The following is a 25,770-nucleotide window of genomic DNA, read 5'->3' as shown; positions in this document are numbered from 1 at the left end:
ATATTCAAGATTTTTCCAGCACCACATCAATTATGATTATCATTGCTCCGGCGTCCAAAAATCAGGAGAAATTTTGCATTCCAGTCTTTTTTAAGCGAAATCAGGCACCGAAAATAGACAGCAGAAGGGGCCGAGTGATATAGCATATTCAGCTTTAATCGTGACATTTGTTGTTTTCTCCCATTTTTTTCACTATTTTTTCAGAAAATGACCACGTATGGACAATGTTTCGTGCTATTCAGCAACTGACTATTCCTAGAGATTTGCGGTAGTTTTAAAGTTTCATACGATGAAAACTCAAGCAACTGAATTATGACTAAAATTGGATGAAGTTTTTGTGGCAGAGGAAGACACCAAAGCAATTGTCGAGAATAGAGTGAGGGAACATATAATCAACATTGGGAAAGGTGAGTGCGATTACCAGACGAAATACACTGAAACCCAGTCTTAACATGGATAAAACAAAATTAAAATAACATGCAGGAGAGATTACCTCGTCCCTTGTGAATCATAATACAAAGACACGACTGATAATGTATGGCTGCTGTTAGTTTCACGCGTGGCTACCTCAACTACTTTTTGTCCCGACCAACGGATGAAAAATCATCTTTACTTTAACTCAAAGCGAGTATATTATTTATATTGATCGTTTGAGAAGCTAAATTAGGCCCACTCCCAATTTAGCTTTTTTTTAATATATATATATATATATATATATTTTTTCATTCGACCATTGTGGTCGGAAAGTTCTATGATGCTGATACAGTAGCTCGACTTTTGGCTTCTCATGGGTAACCTCCACTGTTAGTGACTAAGTATAACTCCGGCCAGAAACTAAATTGAATTTTCTAATCTACTTGACAATCAACCAAAATATAATAGGAATATTGAGCCAAACAGAGCAATTCACCGAATCTTAAAACTCAAGTCTCTAGAGTCTCAATTGCTGCTTTTCTAAAAGCAAAGCCAACAACCAACACAATTCAAAAAGTTTGCAAGCTAATTCAAAAATCTTTACTATTTTCAGTTTGTCAGCTAAGTTTTCCTTCCAACCAAACTGAGTAAGTTTTTTTTTCTAAATCTCTATAAAACGAATTGAAGCTGTCATTTAAGTGAAAAGTTAGGAGACTGCTGTTAGTAGATTGAAGTTATGTTTTGGCAGCATCCCGCAGTCATAATCTCGCAGTTAGGCTATGCGTGCATCAAGCCCAAGTGTGAACCAAACCTACTTCAAAACGACTACAGTCATTGGCTGTGCTAGTTCACCTTTGAGGAAAAACGACGAGCATGCTCGCTGCTGACGGGACTATAAGTAACTATGGGCTGATTTCTCAGTACAGCCGCCGAGTCAAAGCTCTTCCGCTTCCCCTTGGCAGGCGAGGAAAAAGAAGTTTCCGCATGCGATGCAGTACTGGCGGTGGCAGTCACTGATTTCATTCGCATTTGGGGTGAATCTATATAGCTATTGTTGCAGTGCTTCGCAACATTCGACGTCGCCGCCACAACATTTTTTTCATTCACATTAAACCCACCACCACCTTGAGTTCCACCTGGACTGGTTTGGCTAGGGAGCCAGGTGGGATTCAAACCGGCTCCCCCAGAGTCGTAAGTTCCAGTACTGGATCTATCTAATAGCATGTACTCGGCAGAGTTCGGGCTCATTTGGTTAGGCACGATTGCCTAAAAGACGAACCGAAATTGAGTATTCAACGCTTTCTAACTTTATAGTTCAAATAATCTTTGCTTTCTAACTTTACCTTCACGTCATCAAAATTTTAGCCTATTTTATTATTTTTTCTCATCATCAAATTCATCTCATATGGTCAGTGTATTTTCGCATATCAGTTTTGCCTTATAACGTATGCTACTCGTATCGCATATAACGGATTGATTTGGATTTTCTGATGTTGAGTTTTACTCGATCATGCATTATGACAAGCAGAAGGAGCATTTTTATGTACCATATATTGTGAGCCTCCGAACTTGGCGGCAGTGATGGGGCCGAATCCTGCGGCCTGTTGGGCACTCATTGGTCCCTGGATCTCATTTGAAGGCTGGTAGTAGTTGCCACGTACGTCGTCGCTCAATAGCTAGGCCAACCAACACATACTCGTTAAAAGTTTTCAAGAGCAATTTTGCACAAAAAGAACCACCAGAAAAAAATGTTTAAATCTTTACGACTTATCACTATATATATATATCTTTTGGTGAAAAATAATTATTTCAATTTTCTGGACTGGAAACTTCACCTCAACCTCTTATTAATGATCATGAGGGTGAACTAGAACATTATTCACTTTACCACCGCTCGTAGAGCCGTGAAAGAATGACATGGGATGAATCATCATCCATTGTCATGAAAAGAAATCAACGACCAATTTTTACAAACTAGCATCACAGAAACATTCGCACTTCACTTCATCGTCGGATTTGATAATCAAAACTCCTTAAAAATTAATTCCATTGAAAGCAAAAACTACGAACTATTTGATGGTAAAGCTAAAAATCAACTCCTGTTCAATAATCATAATTTTCAATTTGCAAATTCACCTTCAAATGCTGTAAAAATTTTTTTTAAAGAAGGCTAGAAAGCAATACATTAACTAAAACCGTAATGTAATGTAACCAAAGCAGTGCAAAAAATGACAGCCTCGAAAAACTTATCTTACTGAAAATGATACTATGTAGAAAAAAACAGTAGCTATCTAATTAATTTTGATGAAATTTGTCCCAATTTGATTCCCAGAAAAGAAAAACCCCCCTATAAAGAGCTACATCAATGCTTAATCATATGCGGAATTTTAACATCTAAAGATACAAATCAGTTTCTGTTGCGATAATACTGTGAGAACTAAAACTATGGCTGCAATGAGCGGAGATATACATTTGCTCTCCGCAAATGTACGCTACCTGATACGATGCAAAGATATATTTCAATTGTTAATGCTAGTGGAGCTTTATGCTAGTCCAGCTGCTTAATATAATAGCAGGATGGCGCGAGTGGTTGGGTTTGGGTTGTGAAGCAGGAATTGAACCTGCGATCTTTAGATTCTGATTCTATTGCTTTACCATTGAGCTATTCACGAAGTAACCACTATGCTAAGCCTGCTCATAAATTCTCTCTTCTATCCTGCCAATATTTGCAATTCACTCTTGCTTGCTATATACTTATATTCATAGTAGTCAGTTGTATTGGTGGTCGGTCGTATTGGTACTATAAAATTTACCACTGCATTGGACAGTTTTATAAATTTAAGGCAACCAACTACTACAACAGACATAATAAAAGCGACCACAAAAATTATCGCTTTCCAGCTCTCGCTTAACTATGTGTTCCTCTTGAAATACAGGAAATTTAAAATAAAGGTTGTGAACTTTCGCAGCCAAATAGGAAAAAGAAATCTATATGCATGTGCAAATATGCAGGCAATTCAATTCAATCACCATCAAAGTACTCTCACCTTTTCACGTTCGCTCTGGTCCATATGAGGGACGTTGTTGTTATTGGCTGACATAATTTTATATCGGTCGCTCATAACCGAGGACGAATTACAGGTTAGAGGCACGTATGATTCTTGTGTATAGGCTGAGGAACATTTGCTGTTGTAACTGGAAAAACTTCCCCCACCCAGGGGATTATAATTGTTATTCGCCCCACCCCCCGGAAGTGTGGAGGTTTTAGAGGGTCCTTGCACACCACTACGGCTCATGGCCTCATCGTCATAAGTCCATGAACAGATAGTGTCTCCGGTTACCGACAGGTAAGGGGGCAGGGTTCTGGGAACATAGTCGCCCCCTAGCGAGGCACCGTTGCTATTGGAAACGGAGGAATCCAGCCTTCCACTGGAGTTCAAAAAAGGCTGCGGTGAAAAGCAGACTCCATTTAAGAAACATACTTTCAAATTGGATCCCCATGTTATATACAATTACTATTTCGGATTACTATTTTCGGAGCCTTCAGTTATAGTTAGCACTATCATTTTATACAACATTTTATAGAGCGTTTGTTGATTCAGTGCATCATACTCATGGCAAATACAATAAATTAGCAATGACTTGAAACTGACAATTTTTGTGAGACAAACGAAAATATACCTAGGCAAATTATAACAGATATATGGTACATAATATAAGCAATCCACGTGTCCAAAATGTAAAAGGTAACGCAAACACGCATATTTGCGTTCTTATGAAACGATTAAGTTAGGTTTCGGAGAGGGGTAAGAGCTGTTTTGTTACCTGCACTTCGAAGTATCTGTCGGCGTCCTCATACATCCTAGACATCTCCTCTTTGATCTGAGTGAAGGTCAGTCTGCTCTTAGGCTCCACCAGCCAGCCTAAACATCACATGGATCAAGGTAAATAAAATGACAGGACATTAAGACGACATGCAAAACACGACAAATCCTGAAATCATTTTTTAATTCTGAAATCATTTTTCAAGCAACTCAACGCCCACCGCCAAATCGATAATTTATTATTATTATCGCAATTGGTAAAAATTTCGATAACGCTCCTGTTATGAAGAAACTCAAATATCGGCTCCTGGAAGGGCGACTCAATAGGATAATTAAACACAGCACAAAATACTTCAGAAATAAAGCTACGAGACAAATTTTACGCAGAGGTGAAGCTGCACTTTGTGTGCAAAAGCGAGAAAACGAAAAAAAAAAAACAAAAAAAGAGAGGAACAGAAAAAGCTTTAAAAAAATTCTATTCGTCGGATTCGAGCCATGGACCTAAAGATTGATATGCTCATGTATACTAATGGCCCAGCCGTAATTTTTTGAATTTTCTTTAGAATAATTTTCACTGATGTATAAAGAAATGCGTTAATTTCAAAATGTCAAGAAGTCCCCTTGACCCAAAACCATCGTGGTTTCTCTGATTAAAGTATTTGAGGCTAGATAGGGAAAATTTCTACAACTCGTTCTACTCGATTTCTATTAATCTCAGATTTGGCCAGGATGAATCTCTAGAAATGATTAAAAATTCTCAAGAAAACGGTAAAAACGTTGAAGAATGAGCTTTTCCTCAGGCCGTGCTGGCTTTTCTACAGAAAATAGCTTTAAACAATTCATGTGAGGAAGATCCCTACGTTCTTTACATTTGCTTGAACCCTTAATAGCAGATTTGGAAGAAACAGTTTCACAAAAAGTGTCAAAATGTCAAAAATAGCCTTTCTTTAGACCATTAAATTTTTCTACAAAACAAGAAAGGAGTCGTTTATGCAGGGTAAAATTCTACTAACTGTTTTATTGTTTCAACTCTCAGATTTGACAGGTTATTTATAGAGAAAAAATTTTCCAAAATACGGACAAATTTTGGACACTTTATAACGCCATAACTTTTTTCTTCAAACATTAGGTCGTAACGGTTTAAACAGGGGAGATCCACATGAAATTTTCGAAGTCCGTAGAACGTGGGGTAAGGTAAAAAGACACTAGCGCAATATTCAGACACAGTGGCTTAACCAATCTTTCCGTGGGCGCATTTTGTTTTAACACTCAATGAGGTAGTTTTCAAAAAAAAACTTCAACTTCTGTGAAAAGCCGAAAGTTTTCCGAAGCGTACCAAAAAGAAACCAAATCCCAGATATGCATAAGACCGGTTATTATCAAACAGGAACTAGCCATTCAATAAATGAAATTGAAAGCAAGCTACTAAAACGCTATTAAATACATGCTAAATTTTTCTAAATCTTGCAATAAAGAAAAACAAATACGGTCAACCTAATTGACCAAATAATTATTGAAGACCAAGTAAAATCATCCTTCCAGCGCACGATTCAAGACTAACACTTGAGCATGACGACGAACAGATCCAGGGTAGCACCAGGTGGTTGGGGAAGTCTCTCTCCATCCTGGAGCACTTTGATCATCTCAGACACGCCTCCTGTGACCTGTTCGTACGGTCTGCCCCCAAGTGTGAACACCTCCCACAGGGTGACGCCCATGGACCAGACGTCACTAGCATGCGTAAACGTTTTCTCAACCAGAGACTCCAGCGCCAGCCACTTCAGAGGCACCTAAAGCAATCAACATTAAATTGAATGGTTTTAAATTGTAGGACACAAAAAGATTACTCGGGGAAAAAAGCCAGGTTTACACTGGCTATTTTAATCTGGCTGCAAAATAAGATAAGATTTTCCGCATTAAATATATTTTTTAAGCGTCTTTTGCTCAGGTTGCACAAATGCTACCTTTGGGAATTGTTTCGAAATTTTGCCCAAGAATAGCCTTTTCAACGCGCGTCCCTCACTTCAAAATCGGTACATATTAACGCCAAAGGCATCTTAAAAAACTCAGGAACAATCAACCGAAATTTGAGTAAAGAGTATAGATATTTTCCAAAAAAAGCAGTTCAAATGCGTGCATTATAATTGAATGATTTGACACAGAGGTTAAGCTGCACTTCGCAAACACAAGCAAAAAAGCGACAAAGTAACACTTAAGCAAACACTTTAAAATGAAGACAAGAAAAAACTATGAAATGAAATGTCTGCTAGGTTCCTGTATCGAAGCCTTGACGTGGAGACTAGGATTCACCCGTCTTAGCGTCTGCGACGTGGTCACTTCACAGTTTCCAAACAATAGCCATCAAAAAATAATCAAGAACATAGCCAATCGAAGATTGGAAAAGAGTAATGAACGCAAGAAAACATTTAAAAAAACACTGACTTGAGTTTTAAAAAATCTCAATTTTCAAATTTCAAAGAAAAAATAGATGCCCTTTGAATTTCTAGAACAATTTATGACTGGCGCTTTTTGATACCACGTACCCAACTTGAAAAAACTGGATCAATAGGTAAAGTTTTTATTCCGCTGGAAATCTAAAAATTAAATTCCACTTTCGAAACTAGAAATCTTTCACGTTTTTAGCACCATTTCCACGTTCGTATTTGGAGAGTGCTATTTACGTCACTATCAGCAGATGAATTTCAATTGAACTCAAAAAGTGTATAATAGCTAAGTGAATCAATATTTCATGACTTTTTTGTTCAAAAAAATAAGCAAGACTATATAAGAGTCTGCACGACGTTCATTACTCTTAATATGCTGTTAATGCAGCAAAAAAACAGACAAGGGTTCCAGCCACAGCTGAAGGTTACTGTTTGATAATTTTAAATGAATTTTGCAAAATGTTATGCGTAATTTTCAAAAAGTCAAAAAATTTGTCTCCTAGGCTGAAGTACTATGAAAAATTTCAGCAAGGAAAATCAATAAAACACCTCCCTTTGATTGCTTTCTTAACCTTAAAACTGACATTTCGGAGAAATTAAGCTAAGTCAACAAAATGAGTCGACACCTACAACTTTTTTTCTGCATTGAACCCGCTATATTGTACAATTAGCCCGGTAGTTTTCGAGAAACTCAGAATTGTCACTATTTCGGAAAACTAACTTTTTAGGTCCAAATTTGCATTTCTAAAATTAAGGGGCCTAGTTGCTTAAGCACCAAAATTTAATAGTACCTGTTCCTTTGATTGATCTCCAAAACTCAGATCGGCAGCAGGTTACATTTTGAGAATAATCTAGAGTTTCCAAAAACAGACAAAATGTCAAAATTAGGGCATTTTCTAAGGCCATAAATACTTTTTTCCTTCAAAAACTAGGGCACAATTTCTTAAAAACTAGGGCAGAGAATATGTTCTTTTCATTGAATCCTTTATACGGAAGTTGAGAGCGTGGCTTCCGAGACAAGTCAAGTTTTCAAAAAAATCTAGCAGATCTTCCAAAAAAACGAGCAAACCTAAATAGTTTAACATTTTCTATGGCCACAAATTCCAAAATTGGTTGAATTGTCAAATAATTCAAGTCTTAACGCCATTGCTGATTGCTTCCAAAAATTAATAGAAACCGTTGATTCTGAGGATGTCCCTAAAACTTGTTTTGCGGTTTCACCCTTATTCTCAGATTTGGCACGTAGTTCCCCAGAAAAACAAAAAATTCCAACAAACGGTCAACATTGCAAATTGTGGAATTTGCTATAACCAAAAAGATTTTCTACAAAAACACAAGCGTAGCAAGAAAAAAGGAGAAAACTTACATGCACCTCAATTTTTCAATTCAACCCTCACTCGCATATTTGGCAGGGTACTTTCCAAGAAAATTTTTTTAAAAACGGTCAAAATTTCAATAAGTAGGTTTATCCAGTCAAAAATTTCTACAAATATAAGTGCGTTGCTGCTCATGCAGACAAAAAGGCTGCTATCTTTTCTTAATTTTTTTTCGATTAAACTCTTAATCTCAGATTTGGCGAAATTGTTTTGGAGAACAACCAAAAGTTTCCAAAAAAATTGTCAAAACTTCAAATTTAAACAAACGATATTTCTATAACTTTTTTCCAAATTCAGAGCCGTTTTTATTGTTGGAAGGAGGATTCCTACTACTGTTTCTTGCGATTGAACTTTTGATCTCAGATTGATTTTTCGGCACGGTAGATTTCGAGCAAAATGTTTTCGAAGAATGATCAACAGTTCAAATTTGGGCATTGTCAAGGCCATAATTTTTTCTACAAAACCAGGCGACGCAGCTTATGCAAGTGAGGTTCTAATAACATTTTCTTTTGCTTGTAATCTTTGATGAAATCTGATTTGATGGGGTAGTCTTTGAGAAAATGAAAAAAATGCGTCAAAAATCGCCGCACTGCAAGTTTTGAACGCCGAGTGATTCGGTAAAAAGAGACTAGCAAAATATCAGGCACACAGAGAGTAGACGGTCTTTTCATCGGTCTTTTAACTATTTTTGTGAAAATAATGGTGCTACCAAAAGTAGCACCAATATTGGCGACTTCGGTTAGAAAAAAAGTGGACTTCGTATTAACACACTACGATCCGCTTGTGTAAAAAGCTAGGTACTAAAAAACCATTTTCAAAAATTAAAGATTATAGAGGAATTTTTAGATTGATACATTTGAGGTAAATTGTACCATTTAGGTATCAACATATTTAATACAAGCTACGTACCTTTCCGCCCTGGAATTTGACAGATTCTTCTCCGTGTTTAAGCATCTGGGCCAGTCCGAAGTCGGTGATTTTGATCTGTCGTGTGCTCTGCACAAGCACATTGCGAGCAGCCAAGTCTCTGTGCACCACTCGCTTCGACTGCAGATACTCCATGCCCTAAATGCAAATACCTTCTGCTACAAACTGCAATCAAAATTAATGAAACCATCTGAAGCGAAAAAATTAAAAAATAGTTTGCTGTACAAAATTAGCATCAGACAAGTTGTACCATCGACAAAATATCGAGTAAAAAGTTTTTTTTTGTGCCAGATTTTTTTGGATAGTCAAGTTGTTTTGGAGTGCTACCACTAAGCGTTCACATGGACTTTTCTCGTTTTTTGGAAAAATTGTAATAAAATATGCGCTTTAGACAATAAGATTCGTAATTTGCCTAAGTTTACCTGCTTCCCATTGTTTTCTCTTATGCCGCAAAACTAAACATTGATTTCTAATTCAATTCTGATTCGTCAAAATATATCAAATCAATCACATTACTGCTCTTTTCAAGAAACTTTCATCATGATCGCCTTATCGACAAACAAACCCAAATTGACAAAAAACTGGATTGGTGCGTTCAATTTCTATGAGACTGTTGGAAAATCTTTATGAACAAGGAAACCAACACAAAACGACCAATTTTAAAGATTCTTCATTTATTTCTTGTCAGGTACACAAACTTAAGCTCGTGGGCTACGGTATGATGTGTTATCTACGCATACCCATCCAGACATCAACTCAAAGTCCAAAATAGTATAGTTAACTACACCGGTTCGTGATGAGTCTTCTATGTCTTTGTCTAGATAGCTAGTTAGGTTTTTATATAATTATGACTCACTTCTGCAATCTGTTTGCCCCATAGGAAGAATGTTCTAGAAGGGAGTGCGTGACCATATTTGCGGATGTAGTCCAGCAGATTGCCGTGGGGCATAAGTCTCGTCACTAGCTGGGGTGTCTCTGTGATGCAGATGGCCAGCAGTCGCAACAGACACGAGTGAGAGACACTCGCCATAAACTGCGCTTCCTAAACATCACGTATCACAGTAAAGACGTACGACGTAAAACAGACGATTTAACATAAAGCATAATGTGTTTCAACGACCACTGTTGTGTCCCTGACCAAGACCTACAAGCAATTTCTTTATTAATTTTCACATAGCTAACATCGATGAATGTCTGTTCTGCGCCTGGCACTGGATCCTGCAGCACTTTGATCGCCACTGGCAACTGCACTTTGGGATCGTTCTCCGGACACCACACGCCCTTGTACACTGTGCCGAATGCGCCTGATCCCAGGGGTCCGATCCTCTTCAGCTCGTGTTTCTGCACTATGTACATCTTGCCTTTGCTCGGCTCAATCCCAGTTGGAGTGTAGGGCGCCTATAATCAAAGCGTTCATACTCAAACAGGATGCAAAAATTCCTTCCAAAAAAAAAATTGCTCTGCCTCTCCCTACGATTTGCCATTTGTTTGTCACTAAACCAAATATTATACTTTTGCAGTCATTTTTCAGTGTTTCATCACTACATAAAAACAGTAACAGTTGATATTTGACGAGTTCTCCTATTGGTGCTCACCGGTTCTTCTTTGGTGATGAGATCCATGCCGAGATACTTCTGCTCTCTGCTCAGTTTCTCCGCCACTGCATTCTTCTTGGCCGTCCTGTACTTCAGGAGACAGACAATTCCAATGAGACACACACACGGGATCACCCCCATGCCCAGCAGCAGTGGGACCTTCTTCGTGCCCGACAGCAGAAATCTATCAAACCAATTTCTGTCAAGCAAGGTTTCCATCATAGTCCTCGGATACTCAGAGATTAATTCATCCCGCATTTTCAGCCTGTTTCTTATCAGATATTGGCGTGGAGAACTTTAGCTCTTCATTTTTAGGACTATTTAAGTGTAGAATTCCAACTACCTGATTTCAATGATCAATTAGATATTGACTATTTGAATTATTTGACAATGAGACAATTTAATGCGTATCACTGATACAGTGGCAACAAGAGTGACTAAGCATTTAAGTCCATTCTCGAAAATCAAAGTGATCATGCTGATATCTGACATGGGCTACAAAACTGGTTCAATCTTGCATTAATAGTACCTTAGCATATTTTTTCGGTCATTGCAATATTTGAGAACAAAAATTACAACAATCCTCCCATAATTTGTCGTAGTTGATACTAACTGTGCTGGAGATGAGATGAGCACACATGATTTGGGGTTAGTGGAGTCCACTTCTGAGTTGGGGGGACACTCTTCGTAGCAGCCGCCGTCCAGTTCCACGTTGAGACACCCACCCACACAATCGGTCAACTTGCCACCACTGCAGCCCAGCAGACACTAAAAATCACCAACAAACAGTTGGAAAGGAGTCAAGGCACGCAATTAAACAGAAAAAGCTGACTTGTATTTTCGAATTCCAAAACTTCGAATTTCAAAAAAAAATAGATGATCCTACAGCTCTTTGAATTTTTAGAAAAACTTACGATTAGCTGTTTTTCGATAAAAAAATAACCCAATTTGAGAAAACTGGGTCAATAGGAAGTTTTCTATTTCGCTAGGGAACCTGAAAATTAAATTCCATTTTCGAAAATACAAGTCGATCACATTTTTCGTGGCCTTTCAACTTTCGTTGTTCGATAGTTGAGTTTGCCTTCCTTTTACACAGAGGCGAAGCTGCGCTTCGTAAACGCAAGTAGGGAAATTGAAAATAAGCGCAAAAAAAACAAGCAAAACAAAGTGAAATAAGGAAAAGATTAAAATAACACGTTGAAAAAAAAAATTTTGTTGAGATTAGAAGTATCACATTCTGACATCTGCTCCACGACCGCTTGTAATTTTATTAAAAGTAGCCACCAATAAAGCAGCTACAGTCTCTATCACATTGCCAACGTTATGCGGCAAAAACTCAAGCAAAAAAATAAAATTATTTGAATATATCTACCTGTTCCAATCTTTTTCATCATATAATGTACAAATACGGAAATGCGTTAATTTCAAATTTTAAAAAAATGGACTTAACGCTAAAACCGAGTGTTTCCCTGCTCATATAGGGATTAACCGCATAATTAAAAGAGACAACTATTCTCGATCATTCAGTTGAAAACCTTATCTCAGCTTTGGCTGGGTAGTCATTCGAAGAAAAAAAATTCAAAAGTCGATCAAAACAATCAAAAATTTGTTTTCGTTTTCCCTAAAACCATAAACTTTTCTGGACTTAAGCATGGGAAGAGCCTCTGCTTTCCACACACATCCTGATTTTTAGATTAAAGATTACCACATCCTGATTTTTTAGATTGAACCCGTAATATGAGAATTAGCTACTCGTTTGAAAATAGTGACGAAATTCTAAAAAAAAAATCTTATTCAAAAACTCTATTGTAAAAAAGGGTTAAAATTTTAGTAGAAACTTTTCCACAGTGCATAAAACTTCTCTGCAAAAAAAAACAGGGTAAAACAGATTACGCAGGGAAAAGTAAAGCAACATGCTAATTTTAATAAACTATCACCCTAAACAGGTTAGTTTTTTGAAAGAAAAACTTTCCAAAAAAACGGAAAAAATTTCAAAAATTGGACTCTTTCTAAATCCATATTTTTTTTCAAAACGCAGTGCATAGCCGTTTGCGCATGTAAAATTCGCATATCTGATTTTTTTTAGGTTAAACCCTTAACCGCGGATTTGGCAGGGTAGTTTTTCAGAAAAGTCCAAAAGTTTTAAAATTAACCACCAAAATGCCAAAAAATGGCTTGTTTGAGGTCACAACTTTTTTCTACCGAAATTAAGAAATGCCGCTTGAGGAAGGAGAGATCCCCATAATTTGTTCTTTTGATTGAAACCTTCATCTCAGCTTTGTGCAGTTAATATTTGATAAAATTTAAAATCACAAATAGGCCGAAAATACCTCTGCTGAAAGTTTCGAAGGCGGTAGAACGTGAAGTAAAATGAAAAGAAACCAGCGAAATATGCAGGCACATAGAAAAGCAGCCAGTTTTTTTGGTACCACTGCTGAAAATCGGTACACTAGTTTTTGAGAAAAAATGAAACTTTTGCGTAAAGTGCAAAATTTTCCGAAGCGTCGGAAAAAAAAACGAAAAATAATAATCCGATACATTTTCATTATACATATTTTGTTTTCAAACAGGACTTCACAATAGCCAAAAAAAGCAGAGACATATGCCATTAAATTGTATATCCGTAAATAACCTTAAAAACGATTAAGTTGAAATATATCAAAAATGCACCAAATGAGCACAATTATTAGTTAGAAAAAATTTCTTCGTAATAATATACTACACTTCGCTCGTATAAACAAAAGAAATGAACTGAACTTAAAAAAAATCATAAGTCAAACTGCGAAAGAGTAAACCATCGCGACCTATATAAGAGTCTGAACTACGCCCATCGACTCTTATACACTCAAAAAGTGAATTGACCTACGACAATACCAGAAAACAATTGTGGCAAAACTAAGTTCAAGTTTAGTTCAGTACACTTGCTATGGCAAGTAAAAATAATGTTATAATTTTCGATTTTTTAAGTACTGTTTTCCATCAATACCACCAATGTAGCATTTAGAAAAATATCCATATATTGTTAAATATACAATATACGATTTTGATTATATTTCGAAGGCTCGAGCAAGTTTTTAACGAGGACTGTTAAAACAATGTGTTTGGCGTAGTTTATTTTTCTTTTTCTCTGTTCTGACCTGCGAGTTGCACGGCATGCATTCGTCGTTTGAGTCGTTGTACTGTCTATCTCCACAGCTGGCTACACACTCTCTCGTTTCAGGCACCAAAAGGGGATAATCCTCAGTGCACTGTCGCACACAGTACTTCTTCTGAAACATACACAATTTACGTTCCTTCAATATAGAAAAATATGGCTGAACAAAACAAAGAACCAAACGACTAAAACTTAGCCAACAGACAGTTGGAAAAGTGAAAACAAAGTCAGGGAGTCTAAAAAACAATAATTTTTTTTTTCAAGCTTTCGAGTACATGAATAACCCATAAGCTCTTTGATATTCATAAAAATTTTATGATTGACAATATTAAGAAAAAACCGACCTTAGTGGGGAACACTGCATCTACATATACTTTGTTTTATTCTCCAGGGAATTAAAATCCATTCTTTGAACAAGTGCATTCACGTTTATTCGCGCCATTTGATCTTTTATTATTCGAGCGCAGAAATTACCTTCTTTATAACTAATTTTTTTTGAACATAAAAATAAATCAAAATTAAAACCGCGAAAAAATAAACTTGAGCTGTTACAAAATCAAACGAAAAAAAAAACGCGACCAAGAAACAGCGCGATCTAAATAAGTGTCCTTACTTGTACGCTTTACCAAGACCCTGAAGCATGCGTCAATTTAATCCACCTTATTTGGCGTTTATTTGCGGTAACTCAGTTTGCATAAGAAACCACCGTATACAAAAGCCAATTACAAGAGCCAATCCCAAATTTTGTGGTCTGAACAACAATAAGTTACACAAATTTGTGTGCTTACCATTTCCATAGATTTATTCTGCGTTGAGTCGGTTGAGTCGATGGTGTAGAAGTTGCGCCTGCATGAATTGCACTCCCATGAATTGGGTCCGAAGCAGCCCTCTTGCGAGTCACACTGGTCATCACATGGCACACACTGATCGTCTATCTCAGCAAACGAGTCCCCACACCTACCAACAACTCCAAAAAGTCAGCTACAATGCATTAATTGATACAAAGGTGTAGTTAACAAAAACATCAGCGTGTCTGGAAAGTGAGGAAATTCCTGCATGTCAGGGGTTAAGTCGGTTATGAAGACATCTACAATGTTTATGTGTCAAGTGCGTCAGAACAGCGGCGAGGCAAAAATTCGTCCCACGTGACTACTCGAAGCACTTACAAAAGCGACAAATGACGAATATTCGAGAAGATTCAAGTGTTGGACGGATATTTTTCAGCTCTGTGAAAACCCGGCAGTAGTGATTTTTACTTTGGATTTGCTAGACAATGTATGATTACGATGTAGGTGGCTAAAATCAATCAATATGCTCTGGACCGGAACCGATCATCATGGTGGGGCTGGAATAGAATAGCAAAAAAAACTCCCTTTTGGGAGCTGGGATAACTCGAAAAGCAGAGCAATATCTTTAATCGAGCGGTGGCATATTCGGTAGCTCTTTGCCTTTGAAAGTTCTTACTAAAATTATATTTGGGCAAGCGCTGCGGGGTTCCAGAGTTTTTTTCTCTTTAATAGCAGTATTTACCTTATAAAATTAGGGTTTATAACAGGTCGGCTAACCCAGCCTCGCCAAAAAACATCAGTGGGTTTAAAAAACTTATGAAATAACGGGTTTTTGTTTCTGCTTTACCAGGATTTTCTGTTTCCTCCCGAGTACACGGCTACTATTATGCTTTTTAAATGCTTGAAGTTCAACTATAGAAACTTGATCAATTTTTCAAAACTAAGCTCTGACATGTTGGACATATTGGATACAGTAAGTGTAAAAGTCGAGATGAAATGCACTAATTGATTGAATTGAACGAAAGAAGTAAAACGCAGATTTTTTGGAGGGCGAAAACTTTTAATAACATTACCGGCTAATTTGTCTCAGTTTGGTACTCAATTCAAAGCCTTCGGTAAGCCTACTTAATCCGCTATTTTTTAATCTCCGATTTCAATCTGGCCGTCGGATAGGACCCGCTCGTATATTTTTATTCGCCCCGAAAAAACCACCGCCAAAATTGTTGCTTTATTTTATTTAACCATATCATTTAGAGCTGAGCCTGCAACTAATTGTCGCCTGCTATGAAAAGTCAATTGGTGCGAAGGGTCGCTTTATATAAATCTTATGAGTTACCGCTTGCCCCTAATCGTCGCTCGCGACGAGCTGTCGCCGAGCCCCAAATAACCACTCTTTATTTTAAATCGAAACGTTCGTATCACTTTTTATCTTGCTACTATTGTCAAAAGCCCCTTCCATGACCTTCATATTTTTGCTGTTCGATAGTGGAGTTTACCTTCCTTTTCACGAAAGGATTGAAGTGAACTTAAAAAGAAATTGTAAGTCAAGCCACAAAAAATCAAACATGAGCGTGAACAAATTTTACACAGAGGCGAAGTTTGACTTTTAAACTTTGTCTACAAAATTTCTCAAGTGACGCACTCCAATTACGAGTCTATATAATTGCTAAGTGACGCAAGCCAATTATGACGCATTAGCAGTACTAGTCAATTTGAAGAAAAAAAATTACCAACAAGCAAGCCTCAATTCATAGAGCGGACGGACGCATTTTAACTAGTATATGAAAAAGTTAATTGAAAACATCTGACCCTGTCCAGGTTCGAACCCTTTGAGTGTCTCCTTCCCTACCTCTACGCTACATATCCATGATAATTTGAAGCTAAACTGCTATTTGTAATATAATAGTCTGTGTTAATATCCTTAGCATTGGCTGTACTAAATAGCTGGTTTTTAATCAAAATGAACATATTTTGTCGCAACAATATTTGCTCCGCAACAATATTTGCGACGAGGTTAGAAAAAAGAGAGTTCATACTATCACACAAGCTTTGCTTGTCTAAAGACTACGTTCATTACTCCTAAAAATTATACAGGCAAATTGATATTTTGAAACATCGACTTGAAAATGGCGAATGACTATGGTCTCAGCCTCTCAGTTGATAAGTTATATAGTTGGAGGCTCGCATGATCTTTGTTTGTTGCCTGCAAGTGAGAAAAAATACCATAAAATAGCAGGAAGTTGTTCAGCAAGTCATAACAGCGCTTCTCCGTTAAAAGCTGAACATCTTTTGCTCGTGGATAATCTATAAATCAAAAATGAACACTGATAAATAGGACTTACGTTTGGACACATGTTCCTTCTTGTTTGAGATTTTTGCACGAGTGGCATCGGGAGGGTCCCGAGGAATAACAGGAGTCACACTGAGCATCACATCTGATGCACAGCTGAAACAGAACTTGTTATTATACTTTGGGGTAAGTCTGATTGGGTATTGTGGTCATGACCCAAAAAGCCCATACGGAGCACGAAATATCAGCTCTAATGTATCTGAATTGGTTGAACGCATCAGCTACAAAATACAAAGGGTACAATGTTTAAGGTATCGGTTCTTGAATCCGTTATTCATGCTAGCAAAAGAAATTAAACACAAGGAATGCTATCATGCGAAACATGATAACTGAATCATTTACCCTCTGTGACGCAAAGATGGTGTCCACTGATATTCCTAGCCGGTCGAAATAGTATTCGCCTTCGGGTTCACAGAGGTGCAAGTCGTTATGATTTGTTGAGCCCCCCGTCTCAATCTCCTCATCGGAGGCGGCGATGCAGGTATTATTCCGACCCCATTCCTTGCTGTGAACTGGCGCTGTCTCGTCCACAGAGTGGATCATCACCACCCCCGAACACCTGTTGCAGCCTCCATCACCCAGACGGGATGCGTTACCAGTACAACCCCTAAAATTCGGATAAATACTTCATTATATTTTTATCAAACACCCCATTGTTGCATGACTTTATCATAGTTCAGACTGTCATAAAAAATCAACCCAAGGGTGTGGTTCCTGTACTTTCAGAAGTCATAACTTGCATGGGGTCGACAAACTCAACTCAATGGATATCTACGAATATCTCACTCAATTCAATTTGAAGCGCATTTTTTTTCAGTTCAATTCAAGACACGAATAGTTTATGGTATAGGGGCCTGCTTGTGATATCGCATGTGATTCCCTTTGCAAAGCTAGGGATCCAAGAAGTGAGCACATACCTGTCTGTTTCGCATTCGGCTGGACACGGGTAACAAAGTTTGTCAGAAGGGAACATATACACTGGGCACTTTTTGACACACACGCCGGTGTTGTTGAAGTGGCGACACTTCTTGCATTCTGAAGGACCCTGGTCAAAACAGAACAACTTGAACTTTTATAGTGATATCCCAATCTTCATTGGGATATAAAAAATTGTTAAATCCGAATTTGTTCTGACCCAAAGTAAAATCACCCAAGCTTCTTCGAAATATAGCCAACTTACTTTCTGCTAGCCAACTTACAATCTGTTCTGAGAGCGAAGGGAGCTAATATCAATCTTTAAATCCAAATTTGGTCTGAATAAAACAACACAAGCATATATATTCCTGACTTTCTTCGAAGATAGTCAGGCATATTATATGCTTATGTTTTTTTATTCCGACCAACTTCAAAATAAACTAAATAAATTTATACGTGCTCTATATTCCTTAAATCATTTCAACAAAAAAGCATAGCCAAAAAGATAGAGAAGTGTGAAGAAACTCAAAAAACGAAAAAGTAACAGACTTTTTTTTATTAGAAATCGACAACTTTCGAATAAAACAACCAAACAACGACTCTTTAATTTTCAGGAATCTTTTTATGCTAGATTATTTTTCATAAGACTAACCAAATTTTAAAAAACTGGGTCATTGGGCAATACATTTATCGCACTGGGCAACCTGAAATATCAGAAAAATAGAAATAAGAACCCCTTTTCGAAAATAGAAGTCACATGCTTTTTCGCAATATTTGCATTTGCGTTATTGTGAAACGTAATGTGTTCGGTCAGCAAAGAAATTCGAAAATAACATTAAAAAACAAAAACTACTCGTACCAGTGCAAAGTAATGTTCAGAGTGCTCCTCTATTTAGGGATTACGGCTATTCAAAGAACAAATGAGCTCCATGCCCGCATCAATATTCCGAGGTAACACCAGAAAATTATTCATCAATTTGCGAGATCAAAAGCAGATCGAATGTGTGTGTATGTGCATATGCCACAACTATACTGAAATTCAAAGATTTCGCCCGCATTACAAAAACTCATTAGCTTTTTTGTTTCAAAAACAATTTTCATTTTTGCTCATCTAGATCATCTAGCTAACTTATTAAACGAGGCTCATCGTGAAAGCTCACTTAAAAACATTAACTCATGTGTTGACATAATTATAGGTACAATCAGGGGCGGATCTAGGATTTTCTCGAGGGGGGGGGGGGGGGCGGATTTTTTTTAGGTCGATCAGATTGATTTACCGAGCTCTCCTACAGCAGTAAAAAGAACATGTTCTGGCCAAATTTTCTGCGCCACAGGCAAATTTTTGAAAAAATCCGTTTATGAGAACATTTTGACGAAAAAATCGCATTTTTTTGGCGCGCGCTCCCCCTCAAAGTTAGTATATATTGGCGCCAAAGGCGCCTTTAGAAAAATTTTAGGGTCAATCGGCCAAAAATTGATTTCTTAAAAGTACCAAAGGGGGGACCCTTTGACTTGGCAGGGGGTCGAATCCCTGAGGTGGGGGGGGGGGGGGGGGGCGTCCGCCCCTCTAAATCCGCCCCTGAAAAAAAATCTGCAAAACCTATCTAAGAGTCTTTACCACGTTCATTACTCTAAATAGCTTGCCTGAAAACCAAATAGCTTGCCTCTGCGCCGGATTAAAATACCACAATTTTTAAACAGGTGAAATTTCAATTTTGAAAAAATGAAGCATAAGGTTTCGATACCTTTCAAATGCTGTAAAAAGGCCGTTCAAAAATGGTTATTTAAAAAGTCAAAAGCAAAAAAACCACCAAGCCCATATATTCATCTTTTCTTCGAAAGTCGGAACAAAAATCCAACTACGAAAAATCAAATTTGAGCGTTAAATTTAAAAACTTGTTTTTCCGAAACAAAATTAAACACGCGACCTATAGAAAGTACTAAATTGCCCATTGATACTTAAAAATTGACGAAAAATAAATAAATGACAGTTACCTGGATTGATAACAATTAAAATTAAGTATTTTGAAATGGGCACTGAAAAAGCGTCAACAATATGCAGTGTTTACCCTGCCAGTGCATCCTCCTTCGCACTCCTCGTGGCATGTTTCGCACAGTTTGACTTCGGAGGATATTTTTGTCGTGAAGTTAGAGGAGGTGTCACAGTCTGACACACAAGTTTTGTTGTTGAAGTTGAAATGTTTACACCTGTAGCACATCTCGGGTCCTGGACCCCAACAGGCCTCATTGCCACCCACTTTTGCACACTCGGCGTCACAGTGCAACTTGAGCGTCTTAGCTGAAACAAACACAGTGTTATACACCCCTAATGCAACACTAGGGAATTCTTTAAAAAAGTTCAAAAACTTTCCAAATAAATGTTCGATTAGATCATTAGAACTGTGGATATCTGTTACTAAAAACCAGAAGAAGGTTCTTAAATAAACTCCGAAGTACAACAAATGCCAAATTTCTGACAATATCCTTTCAGTCAACCAATCTGAACGAAGTTAATTAACCTAGAATTGCTCCTTTTGACGTAGACTTTCATCTTATTAATAAACTGAAGTAGCTTTATAATCTAAGACACAGATGCAAAGCTGCACATCGCAATCAATAAAATCTGCAAAAAACATTAAGTGAAAAGACTTTAAAAGAAAAAATTGATCTATCCAGTATTTGAACACCCGGCCATGGATTAACAGTCCAATGCCTTGAAAACTGACCTATAACCCATTGATGCTTTTAAACTTCAGGCACTAATAAAGCTCATTACACAAATGTTAGCTTTCATAAAAACTAAACGAAAACATTCCCCTAAATATTGTTTGCCTAAATATAATTTTTATTCTTGACTTAAAAAAATAAACAAAATTTGTTTTCATAGCGTGAATCGGTTAGGAGAACGTTTAAATTTTGAAGCAAACTAATGAACAAAAAAACTATGGAAGAAATTTAGATTGCTTCAATTACTCAAAACTATTCTCGAAAACTAAGTTTATTGAAGCAAGCCATTGAGCAAAAAAAAAATGAAAAACTTTGATTTTTTTTTCACAGCTTGGACTGATTCGTTAATCATTAACATTTTTCTAGCAGCTGATTGAGCATGAAAATTGTTTAAGTTGGTTTTAGTAGCTTGAAAACATTCGCTGAATCTACTCAGCTTTCTCTCAGGCAAAAACTTGGATCTATTTGCACAAATAAGTATTTTCAAGCAAGCTACCTAGCAATAAAACTTTGTTCAAATTTTTCTCACAGCTTCAATCGACTCTTTCAGTTTTTTAAAGCAAGCCTATGAGCAATGAAAATTGGATATAATTTAGCTTGCTTTAATAATTTAACTTGGTGCTCAAAAAAACTTAAAACCAGCAATTGAATAAAAAACTTAAAAATAGTTGAAGTTGTTTTTAAAGCTTGAAGCAATTTGCGATCAGTTTAAGTTTTCTTAGGGAAGCTATTGAGAAATGATACTTGCAAATATTTCAATTTGTGATTTCATAGTTAAAATCTGTCCGCAAAACTTCAGGTTGTTTTTAAACAAGCTAAGAGCAATAAAAATTTGAAACAGCTTGAATTCTTTTCATAGCTTCAATGGATTCGCGATTAGTTTTTTCGAGCAAGCTAATGAGCAATGAAACTTGGCAATGTTTCAACCTGATTTCATAAATAATAATGATGCATGAAAAGTTTCAGTTTTTTGATAACCAATTAAGTTTTAAAAAAATTAGAGCTATTTGAACTTGTAAAAACTAGTTGATATTTTTCATTTGACTGTTATACGTTAAAAGATAAGTTGTTGGTTTTAATTAGCTAGCTTTAGAAATGATACCATGCAAAAAAAAATCTGTCTAGCTTCGAAATCGCTTCCACTTCATACTGACGAAAATTTCAAAAAATCGCACGTACTGTCTAATCTTGGAAATTTATTCAACTGGATCTCGACAAAAAATTCTAGAATATTCCGAAATAGATTATTTTCTCAAGCTTAACAGAGAGCGACGTCTTAAACGTTGCGCTGGACCGCGACTTTCATTTAATATGCAAGATGCAACAGCAAATTTTAGCTGTGAAACATGATGCAAAATTCAAAAGGCTCAACTATTAACTAATTGATATTTTCAATTTAACTAATTTTGGTTTTTCTCAAAACCAGCTGTAACAATTATCAGCCTCACAAAAAAAACAGCTTTACTGGAAAAAAAAATAATTCAATCGTCCAATTTGTCGCTTTTTCAGTACCAAATTTTTGCTAAAACACATTTACAAACACTATAATTACAATTATTTCAAATTTGGGTGGTTTCTCTACTAAAGAACTTGGCCGCTTTTTTGTTGGGGTAATATCCTACAATTAGCTTTTTTTTCTGATGTAATCTCAATCTCAGATTTGGCTGAGAAAAGGTTTCACAAAAAAAGTGAAAAAAGGACTCTTGCCAAGTTCATAGTGGACTCCCCGGCCAAATTAGGGAGTAGCAGAATGTGCACGAAAAACTCGTAAAACCTTTTAATTCGATTGAAGTCTTAACCCCAGATTTAAGCGGGTAGTTTTCGATAAACTCGAAACTGATTCTTCAAAATTATCGTAGTGTCAAAAAATTGCTTTTTTTAATGGTCATAACTTTTTTCCATAAAAACTATGGCTGAGCCGCTTTTGCAAAAAATCCCACAGCTTGTTGTTTTGATTGAACTTCCTAGATGTAGGAGGGTAGGTTTTAAGAAAAATAAACACATTCACGAAAACTAGTAAAATAAAATAAAAATTTTTTTTTGTAAGATCAACGAAAACTAGTAAAATTTCAAAAAAAGAAGAATTTTATTTGTAAGATCATAACTGTTTTCAAAATAATTAGGAGTAGCGTCTTCTGTAGAAAATATCCCTACTACTTTTTTCCGATTGAACCCATAAAACCAGATTTGAGACGGTAGTTTGCGATAAAAGTAAAATTATCACAAAAACGACCAAAACGTCAAAAAATGACCTTTTCCAGATGATATACTTTTTCTACAATAATTAAGGCGTTTCCGATTACGCAGGAAAAATTCCTATTACCTGTTCTTTCGATTTGCCAGTTAATCTGAAATACTACACGGTTCTTTTTGAGAAAAGTTCTAAAAACGGTAAAAAATTCAAAACAATGGCTTAATTCTAAGGCCATAACTTTTTGTTCAAAAGCCAGGTGCAGCGGCTTATGCATGGGACATTGCAGTAACATGCTCTTTCGATTGGATCATTATTATCAGATTTCTTTTTCCAGACAAGGAAAAACCCAAAAAAAAATGGTTCTTAAAATCCCCCCACTGAAAAATTCGAAGACCGTAGCCGGTCTTTCCATTCAGTAGCTGGTATTTCCAAAAAGTTGAAAAACTGGCCGAAAAATTATGAAACATATTCCCACAAAATATGAAGATTCACAGTACAAGAAAAAAAAACTGAACAAATTTTTCAAAGAAATTCAAACTTGAAAAAATATGAAAATAACCAACAGAAAGTCGGAAAAAGTCAATGAATTAAACAAAAACGATTTGTTTTTGAAAGAAACTTTCAAAGAAAATGAACTTACAGCTCTTTGAGTTTCAAGAAATTGTGATATGCACTTTTAGCTGAAATTTACCTAATTTGAGAAAATTGGATCAAACATTAAGTTTTTAATTGCGCTGGGAAATCTGAAAACTTACATGCAATTTTGAACTTCGTTATCGATACACTTTTGATGATTCATAGCGAAGTTTGCCTGCCTTTTGTGAAATGCACTTGCAAAAAACTCAAACCGCTGAAGACAAACTTAAGATTTTCCCTGAATTAAAAAAAAACAGAATAAATAGCACCTATCTAAGCGTCTGAACTAAGCTCATCGACTCTTAAAAACATCGACAAAACGTTTTCTCGGAACATTTTCCATGTTTTATATTTTTCCTGGTGTTTTGTTATCAAAGGGCAACTAAATTAGATTTTAAAAAAATTCAAGAATAACACAATAATCTCTAAAATGAAGTTAAAACCATGATGGTAAAATAACGTTAAAAAAGGCAGTGGATAGGTCAGTCTCTTATCGTTTTTCTTTAATTTAGTCTGTAAACTGAAAATATTCAGCCCAGTTTTTCTCGACAATGATAGAACTTTTTGTTATCCGGGGAGAGGGGAGGCGTGAATGCATTATAATTTATCTGTCGACTAAATCAGCACAAAGGAGTGAATAGTCTCCCCATATTAGTATTTTTTGAAATCAAACAGAAATTTTTTCAGAAACTTGTATAATACTGAGAAAGATTATTTTTTCGAAATTTTTGTTGTCAGCAAAAGTAATCTCCGTAAATTTGTAGCACATAAAATATTACTCACTGCATTGGTCAGATTTCATAACATAGCCCAATTCGAAGGTGAAGTTGTCGGGTGGCGGATCAATCAAGTCTCTGATCATGAACTCATTGATATAGCAAAGCTTATCGCCTCGTATCGTGATTGTGTTGCCTTTCGGAAGTTTCGTCACAGTCTTCAGCGAAGCTAACCCCAGGAACTCCAAATTTTCATTCTCTCCCACGACAAGTGAGCCAGCTCTAAAGAGAACATGAAAAAACTCAGTTTTTGGTTAAAACTCACGACAGAAAAAAAATTAAGGAAAAGATTCTACAGAAAACAAACTACGTACAGTAATAAAACTATGTGATAACATCGTCTCGGTAGTCATTCACCTGTATTGTCGCTGAAAAGTGGTCTTCGAAAATTTCAGCCGAAAGAACAAGCCGCCTTCCAGCAGGAAAAAATTATTCAGCTATGCATTTTACATACATGCGATTCTGGAGATCGCACTGGGCTATACAAGTTTTCCAGTCGGCGCATTCTTTTATCATAATTACATTTTTCAACCAGTTCAAAGAAAAACTTGCGTAAAACCGTATTTAAAAAATCTGAAATCCATTAAAGAACGATCCTAGTAGCAAACTTCACAGCCCAATTTCGCAGAAATTTCCAGCACTACGTCCTATGTGCTCGAACAACATAGAAGGTGAGCTGTGCGCATCCAACATTTCAAAGCCATACCAAGCTAAGCTCACATAAATCACTAGAACGTTCCGGGCTGATTGGCCAAAACTTGATAGGCTTGAAGATAGGATCTGAGTTCAACTCGGTGTCACGGAATAGCAATCTAATTGATATATTCAATTCCTAATAATTAAACAGTCAACAGGCAGTTCAAAATACGCAGGGAAATCACCGGATCAAATAAAAAAGACAACTGTTTTTTTAACATTCTGGTTTCAAAAAGCAAATCAAAACAATGTCAACTTATTTTAATTTCATGAGGTATTATCATGTGCACCACTCTAGCAAAGAGTGAAGCGGAGCCTTAAGATTTGGGTGAAGCTTTCAAGAAACCAGAATAAAACTTAGAAATCTACAAAAAATGCAGTAAATCAACTTCAATCCTGACAAAATTGAGTTTTCTCTTTTTGCAAGTTCCTTGCACAGATACGAAGGGGAGCTTCGAAAATGAGCCGAAGTCTAAAACTTTCTACAATATCTAAAAAAAAACTAGATATAACAAATTTCCCATGTTTGTCCCGATTTGCCTGAGATTAATGTGAGCCGCATAAAAAACATAAAACCTGATAAACGTTTTTAAGTCCCCTCAACACACAAACACGAATATGAAGCTTTTTCTGCCCATCAAACGACGCAACGTGAGGAAGGACACTACTCCGATAAACTATAAGCAAGCGAGACTAAAACGGACGTTATCAAGAAATTTTTAACGATAACTGAAAAAATCGCTTCTAGTTTTGTTTTAAATGATGTTGAAATGACGGATCAATTTAATAAATGCAAGTATAAATTTTAATTCCTTGAACTTGAAAGTGGGATTTGAAGCCATTTTCAGCCCAGATATTGCAAGAAAATCTCTCTCTTTTTTAAAGTTTTAGAAAAAATCATTAAACAAAAAGCACGAAAAAAAATAAAATTCTATTTTCTATCCGTAACCCTAG

General features: G+C 36.5%; 1 protein-coding gene across 5 annotated transcripts in view; it reads right to left on the bottom strand.

Moving 5' to 3' along the window:
* The window catches only part of LOC134848454 (receptor tyrosine-protein kinase erbB-2-like), an 83,787-nt gene that overhangs the window by 2,169 nt on the left and 55,848 nt on the right, over positions 1-25,770 (bottom strand). The window contains exons 11-27 of one of the 5 annotated variants that reach the window (XM_063865952.1): positions 24,128-24,342; positions 19,857-20,086; positions 17,790-17,917; positions 17,215-17,479; positions 16,865-16,968; positions 14,523-14,691; positions 13,718-13,849; positions 11,194-11,348; positions 10,581-10,764; positions 10,168-10,383; positions 9,842-10,027; positions 8,968-9,123; positions 5,800-6,028; positions 4,240-4,337; positions 3,462-3,860; positions 1,962-2,090; positions 1,539-1,680 (exon numbers count right to left, since the gene is read on the bottom strand). In XM_063865952.1, the coding sequence (XP_063722022.1) occupies positions 1,539-1,680; positions 1,962-2,090; positions 3,462-3,860; positions 4,240-4,337; positions 5,800-6,028; positions 8,968-9,123; positions 9,842-10,027; positions 10,168-10,383; positions 10,581-10,764; positions 11,194-11,348; positions 13,718-13,849; positions 14,523-14,691; positions 16,865-16,968; positions 17,215-17,479; positions 17,790-17,917; positions 19,857-20,086; positions 24,128-24,342 (3,137 nt within the window). The remainder of the gene's footprint in view (positions 1-1,538; positions 1,681-1,961; positions 2,091-3,461; positions 3,861-4,239; positions 4,338-5,799; positions 6,029-8,967; positions 9,124-9,841; positions 10,028-10,167; positions 10,384-10,580; positions 10,765-11,193; positions 11,349-13,717; positions 13,850-14,522; positions 14,692-16,864; positions 16,969-17,214; positions 17,480-17,789; positions 17,918-19,856; positions 20,087-24,127; positions 24,343-25,770) is intronic. The other 4 variants (XM_063865923.1, XM_063865930.1, XM_063865936.1 and 1 more) reach the window with 4 other exon arrangements.

This window comes from Symsagittifera roscoffensis, chromosome 1 (genome assembly GCF_963678635.1).
Source record: "Symsagittifera roscoffensis chromosome 1, txSymRosc1.1, whole genome shotgun sequence".
In the NCBI taxonomy this organism is placed as follows: Eukaryota; Metazoa; Xenacoelomorpha; order Acoela; family Convolutidae; genus Symsagittifera; species Symsagittifera roscoffensis.
The sequence above is the reverse complement of the archived record's forward strand: the minus strand, read 5'-3'. Positions and strand labels throughout refer to the sequence as shown.